Source organism: Pseudophryne corroboree, chromosome 6 (genome assembly GCF_028390025.1).
Source record: "Pseudophryne corroboree isolate aPseCor3 chromosome 6, aPseCor3.hap2, whole genome shotgun sequence".
Lineage (NCBI taxonomy): Eukaryota > Metazoa > Chordata > Amphibia > Anura > Myobatrachidae > Pseudophryne > Pseudophryne corroboree.
The window spans coordinates 372,404,276-372,426,178 of NC_086449.1; the positions used below are offsets into that span (position 1 = coordinate 372,404,276).

At 44.9% G+C, this 21,903-nt stretch overlaps 1 protein-coding gene across 1 annotated transcript in view; it reads left to right on the forward strand.

Moving 5' to 3' along the window:
* The window catches only part of KCP (kielin cysteine rich BMP regulator), a 288,203-nt gene that overhangs the window by 16,340 nt on the left and 249,960 nt on the right, over positions 1-21,903 (forward strand). The window contains exon 2 of the mRNA XM_063926699.1: positions 10,123-10,679. Coding sequence (XP_063782769.1) covers positions 10,123-10,679 — 557 coding nt within the window. The remainder of the gene's footprint in view (positions 1-10,122; positions 10,680-21,903) is intronic.

Genomic DNA, 21,903 nt, shown 5'->3' on the forward strand with positions numbered 1-21,903 from the left:
AACGCTCCATATCTGTGCTCAGTGTGCTGCATATAGCTGTGCTCACACTGCTTTATTGTGGGTACTGGGGACCACCAGTATATTATATAGGAGAAGTACAGTGCAGAGTTTTGCTGACCAGTGACCACCAGTATATATAGCAGTACGGTACGGAAGGCCACTGCTCTACCTACCTCTGTGTCGTCAAGTATACTATCCATCTAGATTCTATACCTGTGGTGCATTTTAGTTTTGCAGTTTGCTGACAGTGACCACCAGTATATATAGCAGTACGGTACGGAAGGCCACTGCTCTACCTACCTCTGTGTCGTCAAGTATACTATCCATCTAGATTCTATACCTGTGGTGCATTTTAGTTTTGCAGTTTGCTGACAGTGACCACCAGTATATATAGCAGTACGGTACGGAAGGCCACTGCTCTACCTACCTCTGTGTCGTCAAGTATACTATCCATCTAGATTCTATACCTGTGGTGCATTTTAGTTTTGCAGTTTGCTGACAGTGACCACCAGTATATATAGCAGTACGGTACGGAAGGCCACTGCTCTACCTACCTCTGTGTCGTCAAGTATACTATCCATCTAGATTCTATACCTGTGGTGCATTTTAGTTTTGCAGTTTGCTGACAGTGACCACCAGTATATATAGCAGTACGGTACGGAAGGCCACTGCTCTACCTACCTCTGTGTCGTCAAGTATACTATCCATCTAGATTCTATACCTGTGGTGCATTTTAGTTTTGCAGTTTGCTGACAGTGACCACCAGTATATATAGCAGTACCGTACGGAAGGCCACTGCTCTACCTACCTCTGTGTCGTCAAGTATACTATCCATCTAGATTCTATACCTGTGGTGCATTTTAGTTTTGCAGTTTGCTGACAGTGACCACCAGTATATATAGCAGTACAGTACGGAAGGCCACTGCTCTACCTACCTCTGTGTCGTCAAGTATACTGTCCATCTAGATTCTATACCTGTGGTGCATTTTAGTTTTGCAGTTTGCTGACAGTGACCACCAGTATATATAGCAGTACGGTACGGAAGGCCACTGCTCTACCTACCTCTGTGTCGTCAAGTATACTATCCATCCATACCTGTGGTGCATTTCAGTTGTGCGCAGTATATATAGTAGTAGGCCATTGCTATTGATACTGGCATATAATTCCACACATTAAAAAATGGAGAACAAAAATGTGGAGGTTAAAATAGGGAAAGATCAAGATCCACTTCCACAACGTGCTGAAGCTGCTGCCACTAGTCATGGCCGAGACGATGAAATGCCATCAACGTCGTCTGCCAAGGCCGATGCCCAATGTCATAGTAGAGAGCATGTAAAATCCAAAAAACAAAAGTTCAGTTAAATGACCCAAAAATCAAAATTAAAAGCGTCTGATGAGAAGCGTAAACTTGCCAATATGCCATTTACGACACGGAGTGGCAAGGAACGGCTGAGGCCTTGGCCTATGTTCATGGCTAGTGGTTCAGATTCACATGAGGATGGAAGCACTCATCCTCTCGCTAGAAAACTGCAATGCCACTCCTAGATGGGCCAGGTGTTTGTGTCGGCCACTTGGGTCGCTTAGCTTAGTCACACAGCTACCTCATTGCACCTCTTTTTTTCTTTGCATCATGTGCTGTTTGGGGACTATTTTTTTAAAGTGCCATCCTGTCTGACACTGCAGTGCCACTCCTAGATGGGCCAGGTGTTTGTGTCGGCCACTTGTGTCGCTTAGCTTAGTCACACAGCGACCTTGGTGCGTCTCTTTTTTTCTTTGCATCATGTGCTGTTTGGGGACTATTTTTTTGAAGTGCCATCCTGCCTGACACTGCAGTGCCACTCCTAGATGTGCCAGGTGTTTGTGTCGGCCACTTGTGTCGCGTCGCTTAGCTTAGCCATCCAGCGACCTCGGTGCAAATTTTAGGACTAAAAATAATATTGTGAGGTGTGAGGTGTTCAGAATAGACTGAAAATGAGTGTAAATTATGGTTATTGAGGTTAATAATACTATGGGATCAAAATGACCCCCAAATTCTATGATTTAAGCGGTTTTTGAGGGGTTTTTGTAAAAAAACACCCGAATTCAAAAGACACCCGAATCCGACAAAAAATTTTCAGGGAGGTTTTGGCAAAATGCGTCCGAATCCAAAACACGGCCGCGGAACCGAATCCAAAACCAAAACACAAAACCCGAAAAATTTCCGGTGCACATCTCTGGTTTATATACCCTCTAGTTGTCCTGGATTGTATTGAACTGTAAGTCACTGTCTTCATGTTTTGCTTATTTGTTTACTCTAATTGGGCGCCGCAGGTCCCATGTGGTGCCATATAAGTAAATAATAATAATAATAATTGCAAATTTGCACCTAAGTGCAACCGCAGTAACTGACTTTCAGTATGCCATTCCTATTATAGCTATATAGTGGGTAATTATTATAATACCTTGACAATTTAGTAGTAAGAGAAAAACAAGAGAGATCAGAAAATGCTAGGCTTGTGTTAGTAGTTATGAATTCTTAGACTGTTGAATTTTGACTATTTACAGATGTGCACTCATACTTCTAGCCTCAATACACCATGTAGCACGAGATGCCAGGCGCGAGTGATCCGCCAGGTCCGTGCAACGCTGCTAATGTAGAGGGTCTTTTTTTTCCTGAAAATGCATCCTACTGTATTTGCAACACAATGTGGCTAGGGACATGAGGAGACTGCTGATTAATTTGATATATGACACTGAGGGGTCTATTCATAAAGCAAAGAAAAGCCCTGTTTCCCTGCTTTGGGCTATTCGCAGAGCGGGTTACCGTGGAGAAGTTACTTCTCCAGCTTCACTGCGCTCCTTGCCTGAATCACATCATTATACTTTTGTGTGATTCATGAAGAAACGTAAAGCTCCGCTTTTCACTTCTCCATGGAGTTCAGATTCGCCATCTCAGGATAGTGCAATCTGAACTTCGGTGCAGAAACAGCAGGAAAGCTCAGTGGGTCCCTGCTCTCTGCCCGGCTCTAGCTCCGCCCCTGACCTCCCAGCAGCCCCTGCAGCCCTAGGGAGCTTATTTGGCACATGCACAGAAGGGACCCGCCGACTGACTCTACTCTGCTCAGAGGTGACTGCAGCTGAAGACGTCACCGCCAGAGCCCTGGACACAGGATCGCATCGCCGGAAAGGTGAGTATACATGAATTGCTACTTACCATAGCTATATATCACATCGAACTGATGCGATGTATAGTGATAAGTAACAATTCATTTTTGCATATAAATAAACCCCTGAGTCTGTGGGCCCAATTCAGCATGGATTTTTTGCAATATGGCCGATTATCGGAAGACTGCATATGAACTGCGTATGAAATGTGCATTAGCCAGAGCCGCATTGCGTTCACAATATTAAAGTGAAGCGATTACACAGTGATTGACAGGAAGTGAGCGTTTAAAGGTGGTAACATGGCGTTTTGTGGGCGTGGTGGCAAAAACGTAGGCATATCATGGCCGTTTGGCGGGTGGGTCTCTGATGTCATCTGTGATCAGTTGCATGCAACAGCATGTGAAGATTTGTGGATGCTCTGTCTTGGTGCAGATTGAATTTATCCTTTCAATGTTCCTGACTTTGCGCATGGATTGTGATGCATACGCAACTGCGTATGCATCGCAAATACTGCAGTGGGCACATTTCTGGGAGGCAACTACCTGTGCGATTCTTTGCAATTGAGTTTGCAAAAAAATCACACTTTTAGTTGAAATTGTGATCCATGCTGACTGAATTAGGCCCTGTATACGGAGCAGAACAGAACTTGTAAAAGCTGCAGCTGCTACATTGTAGCAATTCAGAGACAATTCAGAGACTTAATGGCCCTACGCCCTGGCAGATAAAATGCACGATATGAACGTTCATATCATGCAGTGTGTAGGCACCAACGATTAACGATGCGCGGCCCGCGCTCGTTAATCGTTGGTGCCCCGTCGCTTATGCATGCAGGCTAATATGGACGAGATTGTCCATATTAGCATGCATTGCTATGGAGCCGGGTGATGGGGAGAATGAAGAAACTTCACTCCCCCCGTCACCTCCCCCCCCCCCCCGACGCCGGGGCGCCCGTCGGACATATCCGCCGTCGGACAGCTCGGCGGCGGATCTGCCAGTGTGTAGGGCCCATTAGAGGGACATGTACTAAGCAGTGATAAAAGTGGAGAAGTGAGCCAGTAGAGAAGTTGCCCATGGCAAATCAGCATTGACGTAACATTTATAATTTGCATACTATAAAAGTATGCAGAGCAGCTGATTGGTTGCCATGGGCAACTTCTCCACTGGCTCACTTCTTCACTTTTATCACTGCTTAGTACATGTCCCCCTCAGCCGCACACAGACATACAAATGCCATATATCAAATTAATCAGCACAGTCCCCTACATGTGTCCTAGTCACATTGCATTGTGAATGACACATTTTAAGGAAAAAATAAATAAAAAGGCGCCTAATACTACAAGATTCTCATGCAACCTGGCATGCCAAGAGGGACTGTTTGGCGTGACTGCAGCAAAGATGTATGAGGACACATCTGTATAAAAAAACAAGTAAAAATAGTAGCGTTGTATTTGATATTGTTACAAGAGAGTATATATCCTTGATGTAATGCAACAATAACATTCTGTTTGTTGCCTTATGCTGGGAAAAGGAAATGTGCCAGAGGGGGATGCAAAGAGTAAATAGGGCGATTTCTAGACATGTGAAGTGAGCGCTGTAATTCAAAAGAAGTTTGGCCATAATAAATGTGGGTTCACATCAGAGTAGCACTTTAATTATTTGATAGTATGATTCTATGTACTCAGGTTATTCTGGTTTAAAGTATTCAAGAGGAACTCAAACTATCACGTGACATTGGTACCACCAGGAGACCTGGATTACTGGGACTGAAGCCAAATCCCCTCCTATAATGAACTTTATTGCTCTGACTCATCTTTAACAGCTGTTTGTGACAGAAAAGCTGGAGCATACCAAGCTGTGACGTGGGGGGAGACATGCATAACATTTTTCCAGTTTTAATGATGTATTGCTAGCTACCTACATAGCAACTCTTACAGCTAGAGACCAGGCAACTTGTATTCCAGTTTCTGTCAGAGAGCTTGGTGTAGTGTCTTATTCAAGACTAGGTGATTCATCACTCCCTAGGGCGCTCTTCACACCGTCACAAGGGGCTACGCCCCCTTAACCCCTGCACGTCCTTTGGGTGGGAAATATTTGTATTATATGGAGTATCACCTTCAAGCATAATGTTGATAGTGGTTAAATATTTTACGGCCAAAGGGTGTGCAATGGTCAAGGTGGCGTAGGCCCTTGCGACGGCGTGAAGAGCGGATGCAGGGCACGATGAATGACCTAGTGCAGTGTTGGCTAACCTTGACACTCCAGCTGTTGTTGAACTACACATCCCAGCATGCCCTGCTACAGTTTTGCTATTTGGCCTTGATAAAACTGATGCAGGGCATGCTGGGATGTGTACTTCAACAACAGCTGGAGTGTCAAGGTTAGCCATCACTGGGCTAGTGTGTTAATAATATGTTATGTGTACATAATTTAGGTATAAAGACAATGGCCCTCATTCCGAGTTGTTCGCTCGTTATTTTTCTTCGCATCGGTGCGATTTTCCGCTAACTGCGCATGCGCAATGTTCGCACTGTGGCTGCGTCAAGTAAATTTGCTAAGAAGTTTGGTATTATACTCACGGCATTACGAGGTTTTTTCTTCGTTCTGGTGATCGGAGTGTGATTGACAGGAAGTGGGTGTTTCTGGGCGGAAACTGGCCGTTTTATGGGTGTGTGTGAAAAAACGCTGCCGTTTCTGGGAAAAATGCGGGAGTGGCTGGAGAAACGGGGGAGTGTCTGGGCGAACGCTGGGTGTGTTTGTGACGTCAAACCAGGAACGAAACTGACTGAACTGATCGCAGTGGCAGAGTAAGTGTCGAGCTACTCAGAAACTGCTAAGAAATTTCTATTCGCAATTTTGAGAATCTTTCGTTCGCAATTCTGCTAAGCTAAGATTCACTCCCAGTAGGCGGCGGCTTAGCGTGTGCAATGCTGCTAAAAGCAGCTTGCGAGCGAACAACTCGGAATGAGGGCCAATGTTTGGTAAATGTGTTTTTTACATATGCCCCACAGTGCGACATACACATTTGCCCCACAGTGCCAGATATGCCCCATGATGCCAGATATACATATGCCCCACAATGCCAGATAAACATATGCCCCACAGTGGCAGATATGCCCCACAATGCCAGATATACATATGCCCCACAGTGCCAGTTATACATATGCCCCACAGTGCCAGATATACATATGCCCCACAGTGCCATATATATATATGCCCCCAGTGCCAGATATGCCCCACAGTGCCAGTTATACATATGCCACACAATGCCAGATATACATATGCCCCACAGTGCCATATATATATGTATATATATATATATGCCCCCCAATGCCAGTTATACATATGCTGAAAATGTACAATGAGCCTCTTTATCTTTGAAATTCTTAAACTATAGAATTGGATGGATATATAGGGCGGGATGTCATGCCGTCCGTGTTTGGTCAACGTGCGTAATTCCAGCCGAACTGGGATGTTCTTTAGAGGGGCAATCACTTTTACGTAGGGAGGCCAATCCCGGGCCGTTTTTTCAATTCCGGGATTCGGGATTGAAAAACGCTCAATCCCGGGATTCCCGGGATTGCAGTAGGGATCAGTGAAGAAGGGTGTAGGGAGCAGCACTGGAGGGTAGGTAGCGGTGCAGGAGGGTGTAGGTAGCGGCGCAGAAGGGAGGGAGGGTGTAGGTAGTGGTGCGGGAGGGTGTAGGTAGCTGGGCGGGAGGGTGTAGGTAGCGGTGCCGGAGGATGTAGGTAGCAGTGCGGGAGGGTGTAGGTAGCGGTGCGGGAGGGTGTAGGTAGCAGTGCTGGAGGGTGTAGGTAGCGGTGCGGGAGGGTGTAGGTAGCGTTGCGGGAGGGTGTAGTTAGCGGTGCGGGAGGATGTTGGTAGCGGCGTGAGAGGGAGGCTGTTAGCACTGCACAGAGGGAGGGTGGATGTAAGTAATACTACTTACAATTAGGCGGGCGGCAGCCATAGACAAACGCTGAACGCGGCGGCACTTCAAATGTGGCGCCGGCCGCCAGCCAATCAGAGCTGGTGGACCGGCAGCCAATCAGGGAAGCGGCCGCAGCAGTCACTCCTGATTGGCTGCCGCTGCTGCAGCAGCTTCCCTGATTGGCTGCCGGTCCGCCAGCTCTGATTGGCTGGCAGCCGGCGCCACATTTGAAGTGCCGCCGCGTTCAGTGTTTTGTCTATGGCTGCCGCCCGCCTATTTGTAAGTAGTAATACTTACACACCCTCCCTCCCGCACATGCGCAGTGTAATCCCGTGAATCCCGGGATTGGATGCTCCAATCCCGGGATTCAAATCCCGGCATTTTTGGGCCCAAATCCCGGTATCCCGCCGATCCCAGGATTGGACTCCCTACTTACACGGTATAGTTTTGCCTTGTAAGTGATTGCCTCTGAAAAAATGTCCGAGTTCGACCGGGATCCCGCACATCTGCTGAACTCAGACGCCATTACATCCCGCCAATACTGTATGTCTTGATATCACTGTTTAGTGGTTTGATACATAACATACATTTATGTGTGACACAGAGCTTGGTATTTGGAGGTAGAAAAGCCAATCTCTGGCATTCCGGGTTGTTTATAGCCACTTTGTTAAAAAAACAACAACTGTGTTCTTCCCAAAATGAAAGTAACACTGGCGCTGCCTGCCTAGGATTATAGCAGGAAATTGGGCTGATAATGAGCATGGGATTCCCCTGATTTTCCATAACCAGCACATGTCTGTTATCACCCATGTCTGGTGATACTATTGCAGGCAGATAAACTGTTGCCTAAGCTTTAACCATCTCCCCTAGCGCCTAACCCTAACCTCTCCTCTGCTGAGAGTGACATACTGTACTGTCTTTCTCTCAATGTACGTATAAGGTTCTTTTAGGAAAGGCAGCTCTACAGTCTGGTAATCAACCTGTGGGTAGAATTACTGTAAATACGTAATGATTAATTTTGTACAGGTTTTATTATCCAGCAAAATAACACAATGAACAAAGGCAATGGCATAACCAAGGTAAAATAACAACTATACAAGTACTAAAGATTTAAGGCCAATGGTAGTAATGGCACAAGAAGCAGGTAAGAACTAGGGCAGGATGTAATGGCATCTGAGATCACCGAAGGGACGGGATGCCGGACTATCTCCAATATTTTTTTAAAGGGCCAATCACCTACAAGGCATGGTTTTGCCTACTAAGTAATTGCCCCTTTAAAAAAAGGTCTGAGATTGGCCGGCATCCTGCACCTCCAGCAATGTCAGACCCCTATTACATATGCATGCATGTGTTTTTCCTGGAAATTATTATTATTTTTTTCTTATTTAAAATTCAATTCTACTTTAGTAATGCTTAGTGAATATATTAGAGATGTGACCATTTTTTAATTTTTAGAAATGTATCTGGTTTAGTAAAATGATCTCAAGAGAAACATTTTAATTTGTAATGGCATTTTGTAACTGTACAAATGCGAATTCAATATTGTCTTTATTACTTTGATTTTTTTTTTACATTTAGGAGTAAATGTTGGAAGGATGGAAAACAGGCGCTGAGGGTGGTTGGGATGGGTTTGATTGAATGGATCATGGGGGTAATTCCAAGTTGATCGCAGCAGGATTTTTGATAGCAATTGGGCAAAACCATGTGCACTGCAGGGGAGGCAGATATAACATTTGCAGAGAGAGTTAGATTTGGGTGGGTTATATTGTTTCTGTGCAGGGTAAATACTGGCTGCTTTATTTTTACACTGCAAATTAGATTGCAGATTGAACACACCACACCCAAATCTAACTCTGCACATGTTATATCTGCCTCCCCTGCAGTGCACATGGTTTTGCCCAATTGCTATCAAAAATCCTGCTGCGATCAACTTGGAATTACCCCCCATGTCCAGAGTTGGTTTAGCCACCCATAAGTAAAACATACAGTAGTAAAGGTAATCTTTATTTATGAACAGTTTCTTATATAACGCAGCAAATTCCATTGCGTTTTAGAGAGGGACATGAAAGAGGAATATAGCAGTTGGTTTTTATATCACCTTATTCTCTGGCAGTATAACATATCACCATACATGGTTGTTTATTGGATAATATGGTGGTGGTATAAATAGATATTTTACTTTCAGCACGGATCTATTTCTAATCCTTATAAAGAAACATTTAACATTGGTATGTTAGAGATAGCATCTGAAGAAGGTGTCTTAATTGTCAGGTTAGGCTGTTTTCTTACATTTTGTTATACATATCAAAGTAGTTTGCTTTATAAAGAAGTTACTGCTATTACACAATGGGGTTACTGTATCAAGCAGTGAAAAGAGTAGAGAAATGGACCAGCGGACAAGTCGCCCATAGCGACCAATCAGCTTTGAGGTAGTTTTATCAAGTACAGTCTATAAAATGATAAGTACAAGCTGACTGGTTGCTACTTCTTCACACGTCCATTTACTCACTCTTTCCACTGCTTGATACTGTACATTAACCCCTATGGTGCTTGTCAGTTACAATACCTATCTTCGTATTAAGTTTCATTTGTTCCATTGCAGGATTAAATCTCAGTGTAATAGATCTATTACTGTCATGATGGAAATACTAAAAATAAGTACATTAATGCAATATGAAAAGCCAACTTAAAAGAGTCCCACATGTTCCTGCCTGTTTAGAATTGTATTCTTATAATTTACTTTTGCTACGCAGGTGAATTTACACCAGTATTCCCTACAGTGAGCCCCTCCTGAAACCTATAGGAAATCCAGTACACATGGAGAGGAATCTATCCACATTTATATTCAGTTCTGGTAAACTACTGGAACATATACTTAGATATTTTTAACTACTATCCTTTACAATTTAGTGGTATTTTAAGTAATTTAGTCATTTAGTATTGTAATCCTGGAATTCATTAAACATACCTGCTCCATTTACCCAATTTGCTTGTGTATGCAATTACATATTGTTACTAATACTTCTCTAAATCTTCCATATTTCTTGTAGTTATTGATCTCTTGGAAGCTCTGAATGTGACTCGTTCTATCAAAGGAGTCGTCAAATCCAAAGGTCGTGACCCGGGTTCTCCTGCCTGGAAATTTCGAACACGTGTTCCTCACTTAACTCTCCCTTGGGATTATTCTGTCTACCTTCTATCCAGTACACAGGGTTCTATTGGCCTACATTTTGTAGCCAAACAAGCCAAGAACAACCAAGGGACATTGCTGACATTTCTTTCTCCAGCAGCCACAAAGAGAGATGGTCATCCTCTTTTACGTTTAGTCTCCGACACTAAAGCAAATAACTTGCGTTTAGAGTACCGCTCCCCACAGACCATGGAACCAGCCTCTCTGCTGCTTCCAGGTGGCTCTCCGTTTTCTGGTTCCAAATGGACAAGGCTTGCAATGAACCTTGACACACACAAGGTTACAATCTTCCTGGATTGTGAGGAGCCAGTTGTGTTTGGAAAGGAGGGAGAAGATGAGTTGCTCAGCCTTATTCTTCCCCTGGATCTTGAGATCAGTTTTGCAAGTACTCCAGGGAGCAAAGAGAGCAAATTTCTGGTAAGGATAATCCACATTTGTCTTTGCACTAATTTCCAGCATCTTTTCCACATCACACTTGCCATGTAGTTGTAAATTAATCTGTCATACTATTCCCAATTAAAAGTCAGCACACTGATTGGGAGGGATGGCACCTAACTCAGCTAAACGATCATTGAAATTGGAACTTTGAACATATTTTGTTATGAATACAATTGTTATTAACTTTAATATTACACCTCAAATACATTTTAAGAAATGTGCATATTTCCATATAATTTAATATGTGTTATTAAACCCCTTTGCCAGTCTAGATGGCCACTATCATTTTTCATGGGCAGATTTGTTTTCTTTTGTGATAACATATACCTAGAATCATGCTTTTTGCAACTTTGTAAAAGCAATTTAATACGGACACCAGAACCACATGTTCACATTATGTCATGCAGAAAACACACATCACATATGCCACAGTGCACCCCACACTAATAAAGCAGCTAGATGTGCCCCCCCCCCCCCCTGTCACCCCCACCCATGTGTGTTATCCCTTGGTCATACTGGTGAGAAAACCCTCAGCAGTAAAGGGGTTGATGGGAAAAAAATTCCTTCCCTATAGCCCAGCAAACTGTTTTGATATACAGATCATTACATGGGAGCATTAGAGGATTCTTCGTACCTTCTAGAATTATCTGTATTTATTTATAACCAGACAAATGTTGTATTTTAATCATTCAACTAAATTTATTGAAAAATACCCTGATTACGTGCTCCACATTGCTACCGCCCCGTTGCGATACCCCTCTGCACCGCAACACCCCCTACCGCAGCTCATACTCACCAGGCAGGGAACAGTGATCGGAGCTCCCGGATGGCTGCCAATCGTCGGGGAATCCCTGCTGCTGCGACCTCCGGTGCTGTAAAGTGAGCTGCCGCTTTGCAGCATCACTTTACTGCACCTGGGGTCACAGAAGAGGTAGGGGGCTCCAATGACCGGCAGCTCGCACTGAAGCCTTGATCATTGATCCCAGGGTGAGTATAATGTTTTTCTTTTTCACTGTGATCGGACACATATAGCTGATTACACGACTGGCTCCCTGAACAGCTTTCTTCCTAGAGGCAGAGAAAGCTGCGCAGAAATGCAGAATTCACACTGAGCCCTGTGATTAAGCCAGCTGAAGTTGGCATAATTATCACAGGACTCACTCCGGTATTATTTCACAATTTTTGTTTTTAGTAAATTGGGCCAGATCGTATTTCCCATTACCAGAATAGGAAATGCGATCTTGGCTACTAAAAAAATAAGTGAATTAAAGGGTTTGGAGCAGTTTTTCACCCAAATTGCTCCACAAGGCCTTTAATACATTCAGGTAATACAAAAAAATGTGAAAAGGGTGTGAAAACACTCCTTCTCACATTATTTTAGTTAAAAAAAAAAAAAAATTATAATAAATATCCACAAAAAGGAGTAAAACTAAAAAATTTACTTGGCTTCCATGTATCCGACTCATTTATTCACTGTGTTCAAAAAAGTATGTATCTAAAATAGTGCTTTTCAACACCTGTCCTATCAAGTACCCCAAGAGGTATTGTTTTAAGGATTTCCCTAATCATATACATATGCGAAAATAACTTTGATTGACGGAAACGATCCCTCTTTCGCCTTCACAGGAAAATTCTGAAAATATTATCTGTTGGGGTTAGGTGGGGAGTTTTGTTGCAAATCTTTTTCGTAGAATAATCATTTACCTAATGAAGCTTATTTGAGTCAAAAAATCCAATAAATTAGAAGCAGGTGAACGTTTCAGCAGCCTATATATCATTTTTCTGTACAAATGTTGTTTTTCATGAAGCTAGAAGTGCTCCAAAGATTTGCTCCAAACTTCTGTCTTCTCCAGACAGTGTAGTGTACAAATCAAGGAAATTGCCCAACATAGATCACTGCAATACCAATACAATTCATTGGAGATCACAAATAATGTCATGATTATGTTAAAGTATCTGGAACTCCAGAAATGTGTTTATCATGGCATTGAGGTGTGTTGATTATGGGACAATGACAGCTCATAGTCACTGAGGCAACAATGAAATATGGTTGATAAGAATTTTAGGGTATCTTAGATGAATCCTAACAGGATGTTGTTTGGTCGCAGCTCAACAATGATACTACATACATAAGTAATTCTACAGTGGATTGTCTAAGCCAATGTAATTACCTGTTTCTGAATGACTTGAGTTAACCTAAGTGAAGTATATAAACAGTTGAGACGGTTTGTTTAATAGAAATTTAGGGTAGAATTTAATTAGCCATGATAACGCGGTAATTTACATCACCAAAAAATGACAGCAAAAAGCGTCTAATTGCGGGTTTGCGGGCTCCCGCGATTCGCCCTATGCAATGGCAAATTCATAAAAAAATGGATTCTTGTGATAATTTTTGCCATCAAAACCAGAGAAAAGTGTAGGAGAAAATGGGTAAATCTGCCCGTACCCCCCTAAAAATCAAACTAATATAGGAAAACAGTATAGAAGTCTATTAGTGGTCATAATAAAATTATTTGGTTTGCTTAAATTGTATCCAAGGGATCAGTGTGATATATCAGCAGCTGGGATGCCGGCCATCAGTATACCGACAGCAGCATCCCGGCCGCAAAGAGTCCCCTTGGGGAATCACGCTCGCCACGCTATGGGCTCGGTGGCTCGCTATGCTAGCCACAGGTTCTATTCCTACTCTATGAGTGTCGTGGACACCCACGAGTGGGAATATCCCCTGTGAGCTGGGATTCCGGCAGTCGGGATTCCGGCGTCAGTATCCTGATCGCCAGGATCCAGACAGCCGCTAAATTAACTGCATCCTGTATCCAATGGCTGTTATATGCATTTTTCTAAAAAAATTAAAAATTATATAAAGCAACTGTTTTCAGCAAAATAAGTGCTCAAAATAAATTGAGGGTACATAACAATGGGTCACCAGCAAGCCTAAAAACACTTGTCCCACTCATAAAGCACCCCAATATACCTGTCCCACACCTTGTACCCCAGTTTTGATCGTTTTGCATTTTTGACCCTCAAAAATTAAAAAAGAAAAATTATAGTGATAATTGAACAGAATAGAAACAAAAAAAATGTTCACCAGTAATGATACACAATGATATTTCCAGAAATATATTTTCCCAGGGACAATTTATTAATATTTGGAACTGTGCTACAAATCAGTGAGAGTTGGCAACTGAAAGAAAAATACCAAAATTGGTAAACTTTTGGAATTACCTATTTTAATTTGATTTTAAATGTGATCTGAACTTCATGCAATTCTAATATTAAAGAAATACTTCAGAAACTATACTTAATAAAGAAATACTTAAAGCTAAAAACCCAACTACAGGGGTAAGTCATTTAGCCATGATATCCTGTTTTCAATGTAAAAACGGGGCTTTAATTGCGACCCACAATAACCCACTTTCTCTTACGTCCTAGAGGATGCTGGGGACTCCGTAAGGACCATGGGGTATAGGCGGCTCCGCAGGAGACATGGGCACTGTAAAGCTTTAGAATGGGTATGCACTGGCTCCTCCCTCTATGCCCCTCCTCCAGACCTCAGTTAGTACCTGTGCCCAGTGGAGACTGGATGCACTGCAGGGGAGCTCTCCTGAGTTTCTCTGAAAAAGCTATTGTTAGGTTTATTATTTTCAGGGAGCACTGCTGGCAACAGGCTCCCTGCTTCGTGGGACTGAGGGGAGAGAAGCAGACAACTTATTAAGAGTTCAAGGGCTCTGCTTCTTAGGCTACTGGACACCATTAGCTCCAGAGGGAGTCGGAACACAGGTCTCACCCTGGGGTTCGTCCCAGAGCCGCGCCGCCGTCCTCCTCACAGAGCCGGAAGATAGAAGCCGGGTGAGTATAAGAAGAAAAAAGACTTCAGATCTTCATGAGGTAACGCGCAGTGGTAACGCTGCACGCCATTGCTCCCAGCTCACACACAGGCACCACAGTAAGGGTGCAGGGCGCAGGGGGGGCGCCCTGGGCAGCATTAATATACCTTGCATAACACTGGCTAAGTACATATATACACTATAAAGTATATATATTTCCGAATCCCCCGCCAGTATAAAGATTTAGAGCGGGAACAAAGCACGCCGTCGGGGGGCGGAGCTTGTTTCCTCCAGCACTAACCAGCACCATTTTTTCTCATAGCCAAGGGACAGGTATACTGTCTTAAAAAAAAAAAAAAAGACTTTACCTTACAAAAGTGGAGTTTTATTTGGGGAGGGCCTCGCGGATCGGGTTACACAGCGACCGCGGGTAAATCTACTCTTCTGCCTTATGTTTCCCCACAGGAAAAGAAAACACGGCAATATCAGATGCAGTCCCTTCGGTCGCATAAGTTCAGAAAGGGGGGCTCTTCCTTCCTCGCCAGAGGTGGAGGTAGAGGGAAAAGTACACCAGCTACGGCTATTTCCCAGGGACAAAAGTCCACCCCGTCCTCCACAAAATCCACTACATGACGCGGGGGCTCCACTGAGGGAGCCAGCGCCGGTGGGGGCACGTCTTCGACGCTTCAAACAAGTCTGGGTTCAGTCGGACTTGGATCCTTGGGTGGTAAAAATTGTATCCCAGGGATGCGAATTAAAATTCGAAGATGTGCCTCCTCACCGATTTTTCAAATCGGTCCTGCCAGTTTCCTCCTCAGAGAGGGAAACAGTGACAGCTGCCATACAGAAACTGTATCATCAGTTAGTGATTATCTGAAAAGGTTCAAATTCGAGATGGAATCTCTCCGGCCAGTGATCTCCAGCCGAGAAGGGGAGGTTTTTTATGGTGGCACTAGACATGAAGGATGCATACCTTCATGTCCCCATTTATCCTCCTCATCAGGCGTACCTGAGATTCGCTGTACAGGATTGTTATTCCCACGTCCGTCAAGTTAATGGCGGACATGATGGTACTCCTGCGCAAGCAAGACGTCACATTTATTCCATACTTGGACAATCTCCTGGTAAAGGCGAGTTTAAGGGAAAAATTGTTACAAAGCGTATCTCTCTCCCTGAGAATACTACAACAACACGGCGGAATACTTATTCTACCAACGTCACAGTTGGTTCCAAACTCGACTGCCATTTTCGGACATGATTCTGGACACACAAAAACAAAAGGCCTTTCTCCCAGAGGAAAAAGCCCAAGTACTCCAGAACTTGGTCAGAGACAAAATGAGTGTCAGTTCATCAATGCACTCATGTATTAGGAAAGATGGTGGCGGCCTACGAGGCCATTCCACACGGACTTTTCAGTGGGACCTTCTGGACAAGTGGTCAGGGTCCCACCTACACATGCATCGGAGCCCTGTCCCCCGGGCCAGGGTCTCTCTTTCTCTCTCTCTCTCTCTCTCCTGTGGTGGCTCCAGAGTGTGCACCTTCTAGAGGGTCGCAGGTTTGGTGTTCAAAATTGGGTTCTTGTGACCACGGTCGCGAGCCTCCGAGGATGGGGAGCAGTCACACAGGAGAACAATGTTCAGAAAATATGGTCAGGCCAAGAGGCTTACCTACACATCAGCGTGCTGAAATTGAGGGCCATTTGCAACAGCCTCAAACTAGCGGAGAATTTTCTTCACAACCTGCCTGTTCTGATCTAGTCAGACAATGTCGCGGCAGTGACGCAGGGGAACCGCCAGGGCGGGACAAAAAGCAGAGCAGAAATGGCAGAAGCCACCAGGATTCTTCGCTGGGCGAAAAATCATGTAAGCGCTCTGTCGGAGGTCTTCATTACAGAGGACACAATCTCCATCTAGGAGAGTGGGGACTTCATCAGGAAGTCTTTACAGTGGTGACAAGCCGTTGAGGACCTACTCATATAGACATGAGGGCTTCACGCCTCAACAGGAAGATTCGGACGTATGGTCCCAGGTCGAGGGATCCTCAGGCAGCGGCGGTGGACGCCCTGGTGACACCGTGGGTGTTCAGTCGGTCTATGTGATCCCTCCACTTCCTCTCATCTCAAAAATATTGAGAATCATAAGACGAACAAGAGTGCAGACGATACTCATTGTTCCAGATTGGCCTCGAAATGTTGGGGATGCAGATCTTCAAGGACTGCTCTCAGAAGTTCCGTGGCCCCTTCCTCACAGGGAGAACTTGCTACTACAGGGGCCGTACGTGTTCCAAAACTTACCGCGGTTACGTTTGACGGCATGGCGGTTGAACACAAAATCCTAGGTAAAAAAGGGTATTCCAGAGGAGGTCATTCCTACTCTTATTAAAGTTAGAAAATATGTTACGGTGAAACACTATCACCGTATCTGGAGAAAATATGTGTCTTGGTGTGAAGCCAAGAATGTTCCTACTGAGGATTTCCAACTAGGACGTTTGCTCCATTTTCTACAGACAGGAGTGGATATGGGCCTAAAGTTAGGCTCAATTATGGGTCAGATTTCTGCCTTATCCATATTCTTTCAGAAGGAATTGGCTTCTCTCACAGAAGTCCAGACTTTGGTAAAAAGAGCGTTACACATCCACCCTCTTTTTGTGCCCCAGTGGCACCATGTGACCTTAACGTGGTGTTAAGATTCCGTTAGTAACACTGGTTTGAACCGCTTCAAACAGTTGAATTGAAGTTTCTCCCTTGGAAAGTGGTCGTGTTATTAGCCTTGACATCTGCGAGGCGGGTGTCCGAGTTGGCGGCCTTGTCTTTCAAGAGCCCCTATCTGATTTTCCATGCGGATCGAGCAGAGTTGAGGTCTCGTCCTCAATTTCGGCCAAAAGTGGTTTCGTCATTTCATATGAACCAACCTATTGTGGTGCCTGTGGCTATGGGATCCTTGGAGAATTCCAAGTCCCTTGAGGTAGTCAGGGCCTTAAAGATTTTATTAGCCAGAACGGCTACGGTTAGGAAAACAGATGCACTGTTTGTCCTGTATACAGCCAACAAGGTTGGCACTCATGCATCTAAGCAGACTATTGCTCGCTGGATCTGTATCACGATTCAGCAGGCTCATTCTACGGCTGGTTTGCCGGTACCAAGTTCAGTAAAGGCCCATTCCACTAGGAAGGTGGGCTCTTCTTGGGCGGATGCCCGAGGCGTCTCGGCATTACAACTTTGCCGAGCAGCTACTTGGTCGGGGTCAAACACTTTTGCTAAAGTGCTACAAGTTGATACCCTGGCTGATGAGGACCTCGTGTTTGCTCAGTCGGTGCTGCAGAGTCATCCGCACTCTCCCGCCTGTTCTGGAGCTTTGGTATAAACCCCATGGTCCTTACGGAGTCCCCAGCATCCTCTTGGACGTAAGAGAAAATAAGATTTTAAACCTACCGGTAAATCTATTTCTCCTAGTCCGTAGAGGATGCTGGGCGCTCGTCCCAGTGCGTAAACATTCTGCAAGACTTGTATATAGTTATTGCATACGTAAGGGTTAAGTTACAGTTGGGATGATGGTGTTTTGTTCATACTGTTAACTGGTTATTGTATACCACGTTGTACGGTGTGTATGGTGTGGGCTGGTGTGTATCTCGCCCTTAGATATCAAAATCCTTTTCCTCGTACTGTCAGTCTCCTCTGGGCACAGTTCTAACTGAGGTCTGGAGGAGGGGCATAGAGGGAGGAGCCAGTGCACACCCATTCTAAAGCTTTGCAGTGCCCATGTCTCCTGCGGAGCCATCTATACCCCATGGTCCTTACGGAGTCCCCAGCATTCTCTACGGACTAGGAGAAAAGATTTACCGGTAGGTTTAAAATCTTATTATTCAAATGTCCACGATAAATGACCAGCTATAATTTTCCATAGGTTTATCGCAAATTTCACTTCACCACCTCTGAGCAAATGATAAACTTGGGGAAAATCCCCATTTTAAGGTAAAAATTTCAAGATTTGGTTCAGAATCCCAGGGATACCCCTCTGAATGACTAATCTCAGATTTGCATTTCAACTATATTCATCAAACTTGATATTACACTGGTTTGGGGGTCTATTTAGGAAGGCGAAACCATGATACTTAAACTATGTTTACAGGTAGTGATCTTCTGATTCTTCCCCAACAACCTTCCCTCCTTCCTATTGCAGTTCTGTTCTGGTCACACCTGCACATAGGTGGTCATTCCGAGCTGTTCGCTCGTTGCCGATTTTCGCTATGCTGCTATTTGTTGCTAAATGCGCATGCGCATGGTACGCAGCGCGCATGCGCTTAGTTATTTAACTAAAAACTTAGCAGTGTTGCTGTTGATCGTGCGGCGCTCTTCAGTCGCACTTCTGATCGGTGAGTGATTGACAAGAAAGGGGCGTTTCTGGGTGGTAACTGAGCGTTTTCCGGGAGTGTGCTAAAAAATGCAGGCGTGTTAGTTAAAAACGCGGGAGTGTCTGGAGAAACGGGGGAGTGGCTGGCCGAACGCAGGGCGTGTTTGTGATGTCAAACCAGGAACTAAACGGACCGAGTTGATCGCAATTTAGGAGAAGGTCTGGAGCTACTCAGAAACTGCAAGAAAATATTTAGTAGCAATTCTGCTACTCTTTCGTTCGCTATTCTGCTAAGCTAAGATACACTCCCAGAGGGTGGCGGCCTAGCGTTTGCAATGCTGCTAAAAGCAGCTAGCAAGCGAACAACTCGGAATGAGGGCCATGGTCAGCTGGAAATGTTTGCAACAACTGTAACTTTATATCTTTGGACCATCTTTTTTATCTTTTGAAGAGAGACAAAGGGGTATATGCAATTGCGGTCGAATTCCCGAAATTGTCGAATTTCGGGTCATTTTCGACCAAAAAAAAAAATCGCCTATGCAATTCAGTGCTTTCCGACCAAAAAACGGACTTTCAAAATTCGACTTTTTGAAATTCGACTTTTTGCAAATTCGACTTTTCTGCAATGATACAAGTGCTGCAATTCGACCAAAGCATATTCAATTCAAGTTTGGAAATTCGACAGCAGTGCTTTTAGACAGCAAATTCGTCATTTTCAATCCGCCACACTTTGGAGGGTGAAAACAAATAAAAAAATTTTAAACATGTTTTTTTTTGTGTTTTTTTTGGGGGGGAATAGCAGATCTATTTATATTAGAAGGGATTAGGTACTTTTTTTTTTTTTTTTTGGAGGCACAAATATTATTTATATATTTTTTAAAATATTTTTTTTTTTTTATGCTGGAACGGTGAAATCATAAAAAAAAATGGCGTGGGGTCCCCCCTCCAAAGCATAACCAGCCTCGGGCTCTTCGAGCTGGTCCTGGTTCTAAAAATGCGGGGAAAAAATTGACAGGGGATCCCCCGTATTTTTAAAACCAGCACCGGGCTCTGCGCCTGGTGCTGGTGCCAAAAATACGGGGGACAAAAAGAGTAGGGGTCCCCCGTATTTTTAACACCAGCATCGGGCTCCACTAGCTGGACAGATAATGCCACAGCCGGGGGTCACTTTTATGCCGTGCCCTGCGGCCGTGGCATTAAATATCCAACTAGTCACCCCTGGCCGGGGTACCCTGGGGGAGTGGGGACCCCTTCAATCAAGGGGTCCCCCCCCCCCCAGCCACCCAAGGGCCAGGGGTGAAGCCCGAGGCTGTCCCCCCCCATCCAATGGGCTGCGGATGGGGGGGCTGATAGCCTTTTGTGATAATAAAAAGATATTGTTTTTTCCAGTAGTACTACAAGTCCCAGCAAGCCTCCCCCGCAAGCTGGTACTTGGAGAACCACAAGTACCAGCATGCGGGAGAAAAACGGGCCCGCTGGTACCTGTAGTACTACTGGGAAAAAAATACCCAAATAAAAACAGGACACACACACCGTCGACAGTAAAACTTTATTTCATACGTCGACACACACATACTTACCTATGTTCACACGCCGACATCGGTCCTCTTCTCCATGTAGAATCCACGGATACCTGAAAAGAAAAGATCAATATACTCACCTCAGCCATGGTCCAGAGATAAATCCACGTACTTGGCAAAAAAACAAACCGAACACCCGCTCCATGCCGGACTGAAATGGGTCCCATGCTGACACATGGGACACCTTTCCACGAATGAGACCTGTCAGTGACAGCTGTCACAGAAAGGTCTCTAAGCCAATCAGGAAGCGCAACTTCGTTGCGCTCACCTGATTGGCTGTGCGCTGTCTGTACTGTGACAGCACATCGCAAAGCCGCTCCATTACTTTCAATGGTGGGAACTTAGCGGCTAGCTGTAAGGTCACCCGCCGGTCAGCGGCTGACCGGCGGGTGACCCCACCGCTACCCGCAAAGTTCCCACCATTGAAAGTAATGGAGCGGCTTTGCGATGTGCTGTCACAGTACAGACAGCGCACAGCCAATCAGGTGAGCGCCACGGAAGTAGCGCTTCCTGATTGGCTGAAGGGACGTCAGTGACAGGAGTCACGTGATGTCCCGGCATTCGGGAGAAAGGGGTCTGATGTGAAAACATTGGACCCCTTTCTAGTCCGGTATGGAGCGGGTTTTTGCGTTTTTTTTTTTTTTAAACAAGTACGTGGATTTTACTCTCTGGACGTGGATTTATCTCTGGACGCTGGAAGGTGAGTATAATTTTTTCACAGGTACCCTCGGATCGTCGGAGACCGTGGCAGTCGGCGTGTCAACATAGGTAAGTATGTGTGTGTCGGTAGTGTGTAATAAAGTTTTACTATCAAGGTGTGTGTGTCCTGTTTTTATTTGGGTATTTTTTTCCCAGTAGCACTACAGGTACCAGCGGACCCGTTTTTCTCCCGCATGCTGGTACTTGTGGTTCTCCAAGTACCAGCTTGCGGGGGAGGCTTGCTGGGACTTGTAGTACTGCTGGAAAAAACAATATCTTTTTATTATCACAAAAGGCTATCAGCCCCCCCATCCGCAGCCCATTGGATGGGGGGGGACAGCCTCGGGCTTCACCCCTGGCCCTTGGGTGGCTGGGGGGGGGGGACCCCTTGATTGCAGGGGTCCCCACTCCCCCAGGGTACCCCGGCCAGGGGTGACTAGTTGGATATTTAATGCCACGGCCGCAGGGCACGGCATAAAAGTGACCCCCGGCTGTGGCATTATCTGTCCAGCTAGTGGAGCCCGATGCTGGTGTTAAAAATACGGGGGACCCCTACTCTTTTTGTCCCCCGTATTTTTGGCACCAGCACCAGGCGCAGAGCCCGGTGCTGGTTTTAAAAATACGGGGGATCCCTGGCCAATTTTTCCCCTGCATTTTTAGAACCAGGACCAGCTCGATGAGCCCGAGGCTGGTTATGCTTTGGAGGGGGGACCCCACGCCATTTTTTTTCCGGGTTTTTCACGTTTTT